The sequence below is a fragment of the Bombus terrestris genome, chromosome 10 (assembly GCF_910591885.1).
Source record: "Bombus terrestris chromosome 10, iyBomTerr1.2, whole genome shotgun sequence".
Lineage (NCBI taxonomy): Eukaryota > Metazoa > Arthropoda > Insecta > Hymenoptera > Apidae > Bombus > Bombus terrestris.
The window spans coordinates 9,700,708-9,714,697 of NC_063278.1; the positions used below are offsets into that span (position 1 = coordinate 9,700,708).

The 13,990-nt window shown below is 33.4% G+C and overlaps 2 protein-coding genes across 2 annotated transcripts; one reads left to right on the forward strand and one right to left on the reverse strand.

The window, feature by feature from the left end:
- Window positions 1-1,482: 1,482 nt before the first annotated feature.
- LOC105666122 lies at window positions 1,483-4,024 on the forward strand. Its single transcript, XM_012312445.3, has one exon. The coding sequence runs from the start codon at window positions 2,430-2,432 to the stop codon at window positions 2,922-2,924; it is 495 nt and encodes a 164-aa protein (XP_012167835.1). The 5' UTR covers window positions 1,483-2,429; the 3' UTR covers window positions 2,925-4,024.
- Window positions 4,025-4,227: 203 nt separating this feature from the next.
- On the reverse strand, window positions 4,228-13,969 carry LOC100645723 (nucleoprotein TPR). Its single transcript, XM_012312442.3, has 16 exons — window positions 13,653-13,969; window positions 13,214-13,376; window positions 12,901-13,122; window positions 12,262-12,821; window positions 11,804-12,195; window positions 11,462-11,721; window positions 10,864-11,387; window positions 10,260-10,784; window positions 9,702-10,174; window positions 9,173-9,619; window positions 7,086-9,086; window positions 6,596-7,006; window positions 6,149-6,514; window positions 5,888-6,071; window positions 5,479-5,802; window positions 4,228-4,893 (listed from the first exon to the last, which is right to left on the reverse strand). The coding sequence occupies exons 1-16, from the start codon at window positions 13,822-13,824 to the stop codon at window positions 4,781-4,783; spliced, it is 7,137 nt and encodes a 2,378-aa protein (XP_012167832.1). The 5' UTR covers window positions 13,825-13,969; the 3' UTR covers window positions 4,228-4,780.
- Between the last annotated feature and the right edge of the window lie 21 nt (window positions 13,970-13,990).

The following is a 13,990-nucleotide window of genomic DNA, read 5'->3' on the forward strand; positions in this document are numbered from 1 at the left end:
TTTCACTAACACGTTCATTATATATTTTATTTTTATTTGCACTATGAGGGCTATGCCGTAACGTCAAATGAATCCGTGAAATTACTAATCGTCACACCCACAATTTTACTATTAATCATATCTCTTATAAGTGAAATTATAATGTCGTAGTAAATACATTAATACCTCTTAAGAAAGATGTTCTTTCTGTACCAGTAAATAGATTAATCAATAAAAATATGAATAAAAAGCAATTATGAAGAATACGATGAGGAAAAGTATATATGTACAAAGCATATAAGAGGCTTTCACAAAATATAAAACAGAAAACTGGGAGAAAATTAATTGTATGGCGAATTGTCAAAATAAGATACAAACGAATTTCTACTCTCTTACAAGTAACCATTTGGAAATTTGAAATGATGGTTAGCCGATGATTCATGTACTTACATCCGCGATCAGAAAGTAAATGTACTCGGTATAGTGCTTATATTTGAAGATTCCTGATTTCATAAAAATTTTATTCAATCAAGTAAAATTTTTGTCTCTTTTCTATTCTTTGTATCTCTATTGCGTTTCTATTCTTAGTATCACTGTTCTTTTATCAAACATAGTCCAGAGATAAGAATTTATTGAGAATAATTGCAAAGTCAATGTATTACTCTTCACGTATGTAAATGAAACAGTATGTATAGTCGATTGAATTCAATTATAGATCACATTGATCTATATCTTTATATAATATAAGGAATGATAATATAATCGCGTAACTTCGCGAGAATAAATAAATACCTAAATAAAAGTTACATATTTATATACACGAATAGATCTCATGCGGGAAAGCATGAGAAAACTTGTTTTATTTAATCTGTTCTGTTTGTTGCAATCAGCATAATTATATTTTTACGGACGAAATGTATATAAACGAAATTTACACAAGAAATATATCTAATGGATTGGATAATGCAGAATACATTTTATGAAAGAGGAAATAGCTAATACATTCTCATTGAGAGTAATTTTGAATACTTCACCTGCTTTATTAGAATCAAGATATAAAATTTATCTCAATTTTCTGCGTATTATTATTTTTTTTTTAATAAAAAATGAAGATCAAGATAGATAAATAAAAAATATATTTTATAAATTCAAAGAAATCTTAAGAATAAGCAAATATTTATACAGTTGAGTGCATCGCATACCTTGGACATATCTTGCACCAACAACTTAAAACTATATTTCAAAGGGGTCGTTGCGAGAAAATGACCACTTCAATTCTTCCTTTGCAACAAATATTCGACCGCAAAACATCATTCTAGCAGTTTGGTTTGTGGAAAATTCTCAAATTATAAGAGAAGTTAATGTTCCTTGAAATCTCAGAACCATAGTTTACAACCTGACTTTAATATATCGACTGGAGATTTTTTTATGAAACAATGAGGAAAATAGTAGGAGATAGAAGATAGGAAGATGTAACACAACCGCATATTTCTCAATTATTTATTGTACTCGACTTTCAATGAATCATATTAATATGAGTCAATTTTACTTATAAGAAAAAGCTTACTACATCTTTGTAAACTTCAATAAAAAAAAAAATGACTCCCGCAATTATTACAATTTTACTTACATCATTGATTGTCCATTGAGTTATGAATAGCTTGCCCGAAATGAATTTGTTGAATATGTATTAAAAGTTTCATATGTATATGAGTGATAGCTTGCTCAAGTAACATACCAATAAAAGAAAAGTCGAAGTTCGACTTTGATATAAGCGCGTACATCCTCTTATCGGAAAGTTAGTCGATCGCATTGACAAATATGTCGAAGAGAGTAGCAAATTATAAGAGTTTATTGTGTGAATTTACGTTTGAAGAATATGTTAAATTGAAAAATAGTTATAAAATGATAATTTTCTTATTGTATATTACATTATTGTGTATTATAGTATTTTAAAAATTTAACATCTCTGTATTAAACTTTAAGGCATATTCCAGGATGGAATCCATGACGCATACGATAGAAAGTGTGACAATTCCCATGCATCGGGATATTTTGAGTGGTTTAAGGAATGCATGAGTAAATGTTACCGCAGAATTGTAGGATATCAGATTTTGCGTGTGCATGAATGTAACGATACGTGTATACCTTGCGTGAAGTGTGTGCAAGCTCTTCCATGTATAAATACACTTCTGGCAGCAGGAAAGTCTCAGTTGGATGCCTCTTGATACGACTACATATCAGTGGTTCGTGTAATTTGGCTAGAGAAGACACATCTCAAACGTGTTCACCAAGTATCGCGCCGTAAAATTTGAATTTATGAACGTGATCTTCAGTGAGATTCAAATTGAATCTTTCAATTTGCCCAAACTGTGCGTGTAAAGATAATCATAGTGATACAACATACATTATTCAATAAGAATTATAGTATAAATTAACAGATACGAGGCATGAGAAATAGATCATTGAAGACTTTCCTATTGGAGTTAATGATACTCATCCTATTGGCTTTGGACAACATGGTGCGATCAACGGCGATAAATAGCAATAGGATTACTTTATCTGAAGCAGTGAAAACGTCCAGCATGTTTGTTTGTAAAAAACCACAATTTCGAGCGTACCATCTAAGAGACTTGATGCAAAACTTGCATCAGGATCCTGGGGAGAGTACCATTCAGCCTGTTTATATTGTCGTAAAGCGATGTGACGGACACTCCGGATGCTGCATGAATTCAGATATGAGTTGTCTACCTGTACAATCAGCGATCTATTATGAAGAGATTGAAATTGAGGTAATGAGTTACGAAACTAGTAACAGGACTAATAACAGACGACAATGGATCAGCGTGGAACAGCATGGTCAATGTTCCTGTGAAATGACCAGAATCAGTGATCGGTATCGACTAGAGCATCAACAGCCTAACGTGACTTTAATTTCAAATTAGTTGATCAGATAGACTAAAGGGAGACATTTCAAAATAAGTGACTTTTGCATAACAAATTGTAAATATAACACACAGTATTGATTTATAGAAAAAATTGTTAATGAATCAAAATATGTAATTAAGAATGTTAAAGTTTTTATTTTGCTTGAGTTAGTTTACTTTAATTTACCGGTTTAGTTCGGAAACGTTTAGTGTAAGCGTGCACAGAAACTTGGCATAAAGCCCAACGACGTGATGATTGTCTCTCCAACATCAAATTATCATAGAATAGTTGATGGACACCTGTTTTACAAGAAATATATATGTGTATGTATATTATTAGTTCTGCTACGCAACGAATTTATACAACTTCTCAAGAAGTGAAAAAATTTGACAATCTATTCATATTTATAGCAAACTTCTACTTTCCCATTATCAGAAATATCATGGATTTAATTAAGAAAAGTAGGCGTTCTGTAACAATTAAAAAGTAAATGATGAAGTTAATTTTCACAATCTAGATTCTTATATTAACATTAAAGCTTTTCATTATTTTTTCAAACCACAAACGAAAAACAAAAAAAGAAGTAATTATGTATTTATGTAGAAGTAATTAATTATTTATGTAACTAGTCATATTTCGTGCACTATCTTACAATTATTTTTAACAACATTAAAAAGAAATAAAGGGGACCAAAGTGTATTATTATTTTAGAAATCACTCTGACTCTTTTAGAAGAGGGATTTAATATTCATTATTGTGATATTGTCATATTTATACAGTAGTAACATCGAAATCATAGTACTGATAGATTTCGTCTTAATTGTATTGTAAAACATGTAAAACTGATATTTATTAATCAATTATATCTCCAGTATTTATACATATTTGCCATATTTTTTTAATTCACTCGTATGTGTAAGTTTTTGCAAACAATACAAGATATTTGAATACTGAAGAAGTATTAATTAATAATGTTATTTTAAAATACGACTAAACTACACAAGAGACTGAGGTATAAAATATATTGTATTATTACGCATCTTCTGTGTGTGGAACGTAATAAATACCTTTTATTTATTCTAATAGTAAATTTCATAATAAATGTCAAATTGTATTTAAACAGATACCATAAGTATACAAATAAAACTTAGGTAGATATTTTATATTATTTATTGATAGTTGGAAGTTGAAACATAATATATAAATATATGTCTCCATTGCCTACTTATAGGACTGTTGAAAAAGGTAGTAGAATTCATACTTAAATTTGTAAAATACAAAAAAAGCAATGCACTTATATAAAATAAAATACTTGTTACATGTCTTGTCGAACATTTTTAATAAAATATTTATGACGAACATTGTGTAATTTATGAAACTCAACACATGAATTCATGATATACGTCTTGTACAAAATATTTTGCATAAATACATTTGTACTATGAACCATATCAACATTATATGAAATTTGAATAATAATTATATAAAAATCAGTTCCAAGAATATATAAACAAAACACCTTAAATGCTGTTTAGTTTTAATTTAATTTCTTAGCCTCAACAAAGGAATGTTACTTTAGATTCCGAAGAATTAGAAATCGACATTACGTTTTTAATTTCACATAGTTCCCATTTGAAAAGGTAGATATATACTGCCATTATAAGACTTATATCATAGTTTCATCTAAGTTTAGGTATAACAAATGTTACATCGACAAATGTATCTGTACAACAAACATATTGTTTAATGCTAAGTAAAAGTATCCTTGTCTTGAAAGTCGATATATTAATAGTCAACATTTCTTACACCGTTCGTTTGCAAAGACAACAACGTCAAAGTTTCCGCATGAGTTCGTATACAAAATTATTTAATTTTAGAATCGCGCATAAGAATATTTAGATCGCATTCGCCGGCCTCTTGTTCCACGTCCTCTTCCTGTTTCACTATTTGCTCCCCTTGTTGCGTGTCCTCGCATTACGTTTTGCCCTTTGAAACACACCAAATTTTTATATTAGGAAAATATATTCTTATTTCAAAATTTATCATTCACGTATAACGGCACTCGACGGTAAAATTCACAACGGTTTCCATCCAGTGAACCCGCTACACAAAAACCGTGTTTACCGATAGATTAGTTTATCATAGATCCGACAACCTTAGGCGGTTACCGAAGGTCAATCAGAATCCGTCGTTTTTGTCATGGTCATATGCCTTCGAGTCGACTACCCGAAAAGTCAAAATTCGTAAACAAGGTCGAGAGTTCAGCGTCCGTTGGGATCTTTCGAGAACACCTTCGAAATTAAAATCCCGACGCCTTTTGTCAACTCCGACGGTTATAAATATAGCGAATAGGGAAGCGAGGCAACCTTTGTTATCGAGTGACACTAGCAGTAACAGCTAAGTTGATACTTCCCCTGCGCCGATATATTCGTAATCACGAATCAAGCCTGCAAGTTGTGTTATACGACTAGTGTACACTTAGGGTATACTTTAATAAATTGTGTTGTTAAACATACTCTAGTGTCTCTAAACCTTCTATCGCTTACATACACCTCACACGATTGCACTTACCTCTACCGCCAGGTTGTTGACTTTCCCATACAATAGGTGTAGGTCGACTACCACGCGTTCTAAATCGATCTTGCGATCTTGCCGACCGTCGTGCCGTAGCTCCTCTAGCACCATTTGCTGCAGCTGCGGCATTAGCTGCTGCCATTGCCCTTTGCCGAGTATTACTGGACGGAGATGCTTCCGCTTCACGACTTTCTTCTACTTCATCTTCCACTATATCACTTACTGGTTCTTCAGTTCCTTCGCCTGTATCTACTGCATCATCATCTCCAGAGATTAAAGGACCAGTTTCATCTGTACGTTTTTCACCTTCTGAGCTCATACCTACATGTAATTATTTATAATTTATTTATTTAGTGATATGCAATTATTTAGAATTTTTATTGATATTAACATAACTTATAATTACCTTCAGTCGGCGTCGTGCTAATAGATTCTGTAATCATTTCAGTTTGATTATGTTGTTGATCGTCAACACCAAGTACACGAATACTTGGTATTGTAGGCTCCTCACTAACATCAGTAGTACCCGTTACTGATACCGGTGTTACTGAAACTGGAGTTTCCTGTTCTTCTGTAGGTCCACTACTTGTCTAAAAGTACGTCGTTTAATTACATAACAAAATGAAATGCTAGAATATTATATAAAAATATTTAATTATTTTTATACCGAAGGTGGTAAATCAGCTGCTGGTGAAACTTGTAAAGGAGTAGTAGGTACACTACGACCAGTACCACCATCTTCTAATTGAACAAGATCCATTCGCGTATCATCCATACTTTCTTGAATTACTTGTGCTACACCAGAACTAGATGACCCAAATATCGTCCGAGTTGCTGATCCAGAAGGAGTTGATAACGAAGGAGTCGATGATGCTGTTGTTGGCGCAGACGAATCTCCAAAAGTAAAACGTCCTTGGGGAACTTGAGGTGAACTTACAGCTTCTCCAAATCCGTCTCCTCGACGTGGTACGAATAAAGTTGGCGTACTTGGCACTATACTATCATCGCCACCATCTTCATATCCTTGTTGCGGCTAAAATTAATTTCATTAAAAGAGATGCTTTATTTCCGTCTTTCTATTCCCTTATCTCTGTATACAAAAATGAATATATACCAAAAGAAGATGTTGTTGTTGTTGTTGTCTAGGCATTGGCGCAATTCCACGTGAAGATCGAGTTCCGAACGATGTAGGTGGTTCTCCTGTTGGTTCAGCACTACTAATTGCTTCCGACTGTTGTTGCTGTTGATTCGTAGGTACTGTTACTTGTGCTTGTCTAGGAACTTCTACACTTGTAGAATCTTCTCCCATTATAATTTCAACTTCATTATTATCTCTTTCCACTTCTACTTCCACTTCATAAGGTATCTCCTCTTCTTCTTCCATTTCTTCATATGGGTCATTATCAAATTCTTCTTCTTCCTGAGTTTGATGATTACCACCTCCTTCACCTTCGTCGCAATCTACTACAACAACACAGCCTTCTTCTACCTCCTCATCTTGATCTCGTTGGCTTGATGTTGGTACCTGAAAATTAAATAAGTACATCATTCTAAATATTTAATTATCGTTTAATATTTCCTACACTTTTATTATTTAAATTCACCTGGTACTCGACCTCTGAAGCGCTTGCACTAGCAGTAGATGACATTTCTTGTCTAGACCGTTTAGATTTGGGACTAAGCACTTGCTCCTGCCTACTGTGATCTACACCTTCAACAATTCCAGACCCCGATGCTGTTGAATCAAGAGCTCTAGGACGTTTATGACCTGTCGAAGCTTGCGATGTGCTTACTGACTGAGTAGAACTGCTAGCCACAGTCTGCTGTTGATCACTGACAGCAGCTTGTTGCTGTTGTTGTTGTTGTTCCACTCTTGGACTAACTAATGCAACAGTCTGCTGTTGTTGTTGCTGCTGTTGTTGTTGACATTGCTGCTGTTGTACACTAAGTGTTTCTGCACTTTCTGGGTCTTCCCTCTGTGTTGATTCTGCTGATTCACTTAATTGTGGTTGAACAACGAGTTGTCGTAAAGTATTTGGCGCTGTCTGTGATGAACTACTACTAGTACTAGCTGGTTGAAAATCTGGAAGACTACTAGTTGGTGAACTCGTTTCAGTAGTATGCACCACCTGTTGCTGTGGCTGTTGCTGTTGATGAGGCGCAACCATTACTGGTGCACTTGCAGTTGTGGGTAAAACGGCAGCTGTTCTAGACTGTACTACTACACTCATAGGTCGAATACTCGCTAATGGAGTTTCAGCGCGAGCAGACATAGGTTTAATATTAGCCGTTGGTGGTTCCGTAGTGGCACTAATTCCACTAACACCAGCTACTTGTCGCTGTAGTTGAGTTACTCTTTGTACAAGAGTTTCTTTTTCTGCCTGAATTTCTGACTTTTCATGTTCCAGACGAGAGATTCTACTTTCCATTTGAGATTTAAGTGCTGCAAGTCTAGCATCATGTTCAGCAGTATCTGATTCGGTAGCACCAGCTTCGACTTTAGCTTTTAAGTCAATTAATTCCTTTTCGCAAATTTTCTTTGATTCTCTTAGCCGCATGAGCTCAGTTCTTGCCGTCGTTAATGCTCGTCTAACACGTTCTTCTTTCTCAACGCGTGTCCTGTTCATCGTATCGATCTCTTTCTTCAACGATTCTGCTTCATTTTGTACAACTATCATTTGACGAGATAATTCATCAAGCTTTGATGTTAATTCTAGATTTGCTTGACGCAATTCTTGCCTGCCTTCTTCTCGTAATTGATCTTCACGTTCTTGAGATACACGACCAACATCTTCATTTCCAGAAGTACCAGCCGACATTCGAGACTCTTCAGATTTACTCTTTTCTTCTTCTACTGTTTTCGCCAGTTCTTCAAACTGAGTCTTGTATTTTTTCGCTATTTTTCTTATTTGAATCTCTTTATTCTTTATGTCATTCAAGACTACTTCTTTATCACCAAGCTCTTTTCTTAATGTTACTAAATCCTTAGCTTTCAAAGAAGACTCAGCAAGAGCTTCATTTAAGTCTTGACCCAATTTACGTGCTTCTTCAGATGCTTTTTGAATTTCTTCTCCCTGAGTTTGTACTTGTTTCTGGAGTATTGATAGCTGTTCTTCTAATACACCTTTTTCTGTTTTCAACTGATTTAATTCTTCCGCGCGTTTAGCATGTGTTTCACGTTCAGATGTAAGCAGTTTACTAAGATTTTCCCTTTCAGTTTGTAACCTACGCCAATCTTCCGGACTTGTTTTGTTCGCCCTTTCTACTAATGTATTAGCTCTTTGTCTCCATCTAGTTGCTTCTCCTTTAAGACTTGTATTTTCTTGTAATAAGGCTTCAGTCTTCGCTTGTAAATCTCGTGATGTAGCTCGAAGTGGTACTACTTCTTCAGAAAGTGCTGCAACTTTTGCGGTGAGCTCTGAAACTTTTGCACTTAAACTATCTCTTTCCTCTCTTAGGATTCTATTGGAATCTGTGATGGCATTTAAAGTTTCAACTTTCCGCAATAACTCTGCGTGTTTAGATGTTGTTACTACATCAATTTCAGACTTTTCTCTTTCCGAATTAAGGGCAGCTTCTGTTTCCTTTAATCTTTTTTCCATAACCTAAATTAATGAAAAAGTATTAACAGTTACATTGCATTAAAAAGTTATACAAATTAAAATTTTAGTAAAGAAACTTGAATACTAACTTCCACTTGTGATTTCAATCTAAGATTTTCTGCTCTTAGAACATCAAATTTTGCTACAGCTAAATCTTTTTCACGTCTTAGATATTTCATTACTCTTAATAACTGTTCAGCAGATTTGGAATCATCTTCAAGTCCACTAAAGCTACGATTCATTGCTTCCAAACTAGTATCAGGACTTCCCTGTTCAGCTATCTTTGATTGTTGGCTATGCATGATTGCAGTCTTGTCACTTAACTCTTGAATTTGAGTGTGCAAAATAGCATTTTGTGCATCCAGATCTGATATTCTTTGTTGCATTTCTTGGATTTCTTCATGTAATCTTTTCTCTCTTTCTTGACAAGCTTCTCTCTCAAGATTTAAAGCTTCTGTAGCTGCATTTCTTTCTTGAGTTAAGCTTGCTATCTTTTGTTCTACTGTTTGGGCATCTTCTTTCAATTTCGCTAATATCTATAAATGAGGCGATAACAAAGAATTACATTACATTCCGTATTTTATTTATTTGCATAAATGAAGTGATGATTATGTTTACCTGCAAATCTGTTGAATGCAATACCATTTCTCTAGCATACTTCTCTTCCGCTTCTTTAACTGATACTGAAGCGTTATGTAAATCACCTTTTACAATTTCTAATTCTCCTTTAACTTCATCTAATTCTTCAAGTTTTCTCTCTGCATCAGCTAACTTTTCTCTTAATTCTGAATCAGTTTCTTGTTGACCATTAGAAACTTTTGCTAATTCTTCTACTAATTCTTGAACTTTCTTTTGAAGGGATATTATTTCTACACGCGCTTCTTTTAAAGCAGTTTCTAACTCTTCTTTACATTTATTATGTTGCGCCGTTACCTCCCTTAATTGAGCTTCTGCACTTTCTGCAATGTCGCAATATTGTTGGCTTTGCTGCCGTGAACTTTTTAGTTGTTCGGATAAAGATTTTGCTTCTGCTTGTATCGTCGCAAGTTGCATTTCAAGTTCTTTTAATCTCTTTACAGGATATTCATCACCTGCAAGTTTAAATATGCACAGAATTTTATTTATAATTACCTCTAATTAAATAAATGAAAATTTAACTCTATATTTCATACATACCAGTGAAAGGTTTAGATATTGAATGAGTAGCAGCTTGTCTTAGTTTCGTATTAAGTTCTTCTATACGTTGTGCATTTTGAGAATCAGACTGACGAGCTTGTTCCAATTCTATGCGAATTTGTTCAGTTACATTACGTTCTTCGGTTAATCTTTCTTGAGCTGTGGTAAGTTGTCTTTCTAAATGTGCAGACAATTCTCTAAATCGATCTTGTTCTTCCTGTAAACGACGTCTTAAAGCGGCGCATTCTCTTGTAGCATCATCTAGACGCTGTTCAGCACGTAATTGACCCTCAGCTTGAACCCGTTCCAAACTTGCTTTAATAGATTCAACGTCTGCTCGCAATAAAGCTTGCGTTTGACGTTCTCTCTGATATGTTTCACGTTCTTTCATAAGGCGACTTTCAGAATCACTTAAAATTGAAAGAGATCGACGTAAGTTTTCTAATTGTACTTCAGCACGAGATAGTCGCGTTTGAGCTGCCAAAGCTTCATCTTTTAAAATCATTAAGCTTTGCTCATGTTTACCTATAAAAAGAAACAACTTATCAATAGTTATTAATATTTATTTAGCATAATATCTGTGAACATAACAAATATTTCATACCAATTGTCACATTGTAATTTAAACATTTTTCTTCGAGAACTTTTATTTGAGACTTATAAGAAGCAACATTTGGTTGTAAAAGATTAAATCTATCATTAGCCGAATCTAACTGCGCTTTTAATCTGCAACATCTGTCTGAATGAGCTTCTGCTTCTTTCCTAAGCCTTTCTACTTCCTCTCCTAACATTCGTTCATGGGCTGCCCTCTCTTTTTTGTATGTTTCATAATCATCTGTAATCTGTTTCAATTTAGTTTCGGTTTCTGTTAATTGTTTTTGCAATTCTTTTTCTCTATTAACATCATCTTGAGCAATATCTTCATCTTTAACAGGTTTTACTCCATTAATTTCCCTCCCTTCTTCTTCTTCTTGTGTCATAGATAGTTCCTTTTTTTCTGTTACATTTGTCTGCTTTAAACATTGCTGATACATATTTTTATACATGTCCCGTTGTCGTAAAAGACCTTCTAACATCTTGGTTTGTCTGTCTTGAGCAGCTTGCATGTCTTCCAATTGTTCTAGGTACCTATTATAATTATGGAAAACTAAAATAAATGAAATCAAACATTATTGTAATATATTTTTAGTACAATTACAAACCTATCTAATTTTTCTTTCATTTCGCCAGAATTTATTTCATCTGTTGCTCTTTCTATTTCTTCTTGTCTTGATGATAGTGTACGAACTATTGATAATAACTTCTGATTATTTTCTTGTAATTCTTCAATATCTTTGAAAGTAACAAGCTTTTTACTAATGATTTCAGATGAGGCAAGATTATCCATATCCATTGAAAATTCACTTGTATCAACAGTTGCACTAATTCTACTCTCTTGAACTTCTTTTAAAAGGAAGCACACCTAAAAATAGCAAATATTGCATACAAATTTCATTATATACTCAAAAATATATAAGCATGTACATCTAGCTTTAATTGCTTACCTGTCTAGCTAAATCTGATACTTCTGTTTTTAACCTTTGATTTTCTTTAGTATGGTGCTTAGCAATGCGATTTGCTTCATCAGATGTTTCTTGTAGTCTATGATTTTCTACTAAAAGTTCATCTAATCTTGATGTTAATGTACCAATATTTGCCATCGCAGTTTCATAATCTTCACGTTGTTGTTGTAAAACAGGAGCCTTTTCTTCTAATTCACGTAAAATAATGTCCATTTGTGATTTTAGACGTCCATTTTCTTCTCGTTCTGAAGTCAACTCATTTGTTACATCAACTAATTGCGTATAAATTTGAGTAAGGCTTAAGCCTTTTCTAAGCACCCGACTAGCTATGGCTGCTGTAGGTGCAAGCTGTTCAACAGCTTGATCTAACCGTTCTGTTAAAAGAATTGTATGATTATTAGACAAATAAGATTCTACAAAGATAACAATAAAATAATTACCTTGTTTAATATTTTTCAATAACTCATTTGCATGATTTAATTCTCTTGAAAGCTCATCTATCTTCTGTTCTTTTTCTACTAACTCTTGCTTATGTTGTAACTGAAGTTGATTATGTGTTGTCTCTAGCGTTCCATACTGTTCAGTAGCATGTTCTAATAATTCCTGAAGTTCTTTAACTGCATTACTAAACTCCTCAGCTTTTGCATTTGCTTCATCTGCCATGCCTTTATAAAGATCTGCTAATCTAGTCTGAGCTCCAATTTCTTCTCGATAAGAGGCATGCATAGCAATTTCGTGTGTACGTTGTTCTTCTAATTTTTGAGATAGTTCATCGCAGCGTCGTTGAAGAGATGTGTATAATTCTCGTAACTGTGCTGTTGCTTCATTTGCAATACGCAATTCTTCATCACGTTGTGCCAAACGTGTATCCGTTAAGAGCGCTCGTGCAGAAGCTTCTGCTCTTGTTGACTGTAATTCTGATATTCTCTTTGCCAATTCTTCTTCAAGACTAGCCATTTGCTGTGATAAAAGAGTCCTTTCTTGTTCTAAACGTTTTTCTCTAAAATATTTCAAATAATATATTAAAATTTTGTGAAGATTTGAATCCATAATGAAATATTTATTATGTAAATACATACTTGAATTCAAGGGTCATATCAAGACTTCGAATTTCTTCTGTTTCTGCTAAAGCTTGACATTTTGCAGCAATAGCATTTCGCAATTGAGTGCCCAAAGAAGATAATTCAGTATGCATTCTCTCAATTTCTCTATCTCGCCTTTCAACTTGTAATTGCAATGCATCCCTTTCATCCACAACTGTATCTCTATGACGACGCAAATCACCATTTTCTTTTTCTAATCTGTAAATAATTAAATAATTAATTATTATAATCATATGTATTGTGCATATATAATAATACTTTTTTATAACAAAACATAAACAACATGTACCTTTTAACAGTCTCCTGTAGCTTTTGTATTTCACCTTTAGTTTGATCTAAACTAGTTTGTAGTTCAGTAGTATATTTTTCTGCCAATTCAAGTTTTCCCTTATATTCTTCAGAGTCTGATTTTTCTTCTGTTAAATCCTTTTGTAGTTTATCTAAAGTTTGGTCTAATAAAATTTCAAAAATAAAAATTTTGTTCATTTTTAATAACCCAATTTTATTAATATTACAAAAATAAAAACTTTGTAATATACATATAATTAAATAATAAAATTGGCCATCAAGTTTTTTATAGCAAAGTTTCTTTTATATATGTAATAAGATATTTAATGTAAACTATTTAATGAATGCGGCACATTCCAATGGAGAGGTTATCTCCTTTGTGTAAATAAACTAGTCAACCGTTATAGTAATAAAAAATATAAAATTCAATTCAAACTTACCAAAATTTTTTCTATTAGTTTCAAAAACTGCTTTTGCTGTAATGTACTGTTCGAATTTTTCATTGAAATAAGCATTAAGTTTTTTTGCAAGTGCGTCAGGAACTTGCGTTAATTCTTCTTCAGTTAAAACTTCTCCCAACACATTATGTTCGTTCTCTTCTGTTTTCTCCATCTTTTCGTTCGATATTGCTCAATCAAGAAAATCTTTCTTCAATAATGAGTTAATACTTTATTAATAATCAGGCTCGATCGAAGACACATTTGATCAAACATTCAATGTATATCACCTTTCTCTCTGTAAATCACTATGGCTTTTATCGAACTAACGCGAATCCGTA

What these genes read in the sequence shown, in the direction of transcription:
- LOC105666122 (XM_012312445.3), top strand. Translation starts at nt 2,430, where the DNA reads ATGAGAAATAGATCATTGAAGACTTTCCTATTGGAGTTAATGATACTC.
- LOC100645723 (XM_012312442.3), bottom strand. Translation starts at nt 13,824, where the DNA reads ATGGAGAAAACAGAAGAGAACGAACATAATGTGTTGGGAGAAGTTTTA. An exon ending in TGCATTCAACAGATTTGCAG is followed by an intron (nt 9,620 to 9,701) that starts GTAAACATAATC and finishes CCTCATTTATAG; the next exon opens with ATATTAGCGAAATTGAAAGA. An exon ending in CAGCTGATTTACCACCTTCG is followed by an intron (nt 6,072 to 6,148) that starts GTATAAAAATAA and finishes ACGTACTTTTAG; the next exon opens with ACAAGTAGTGGACCTACAGA.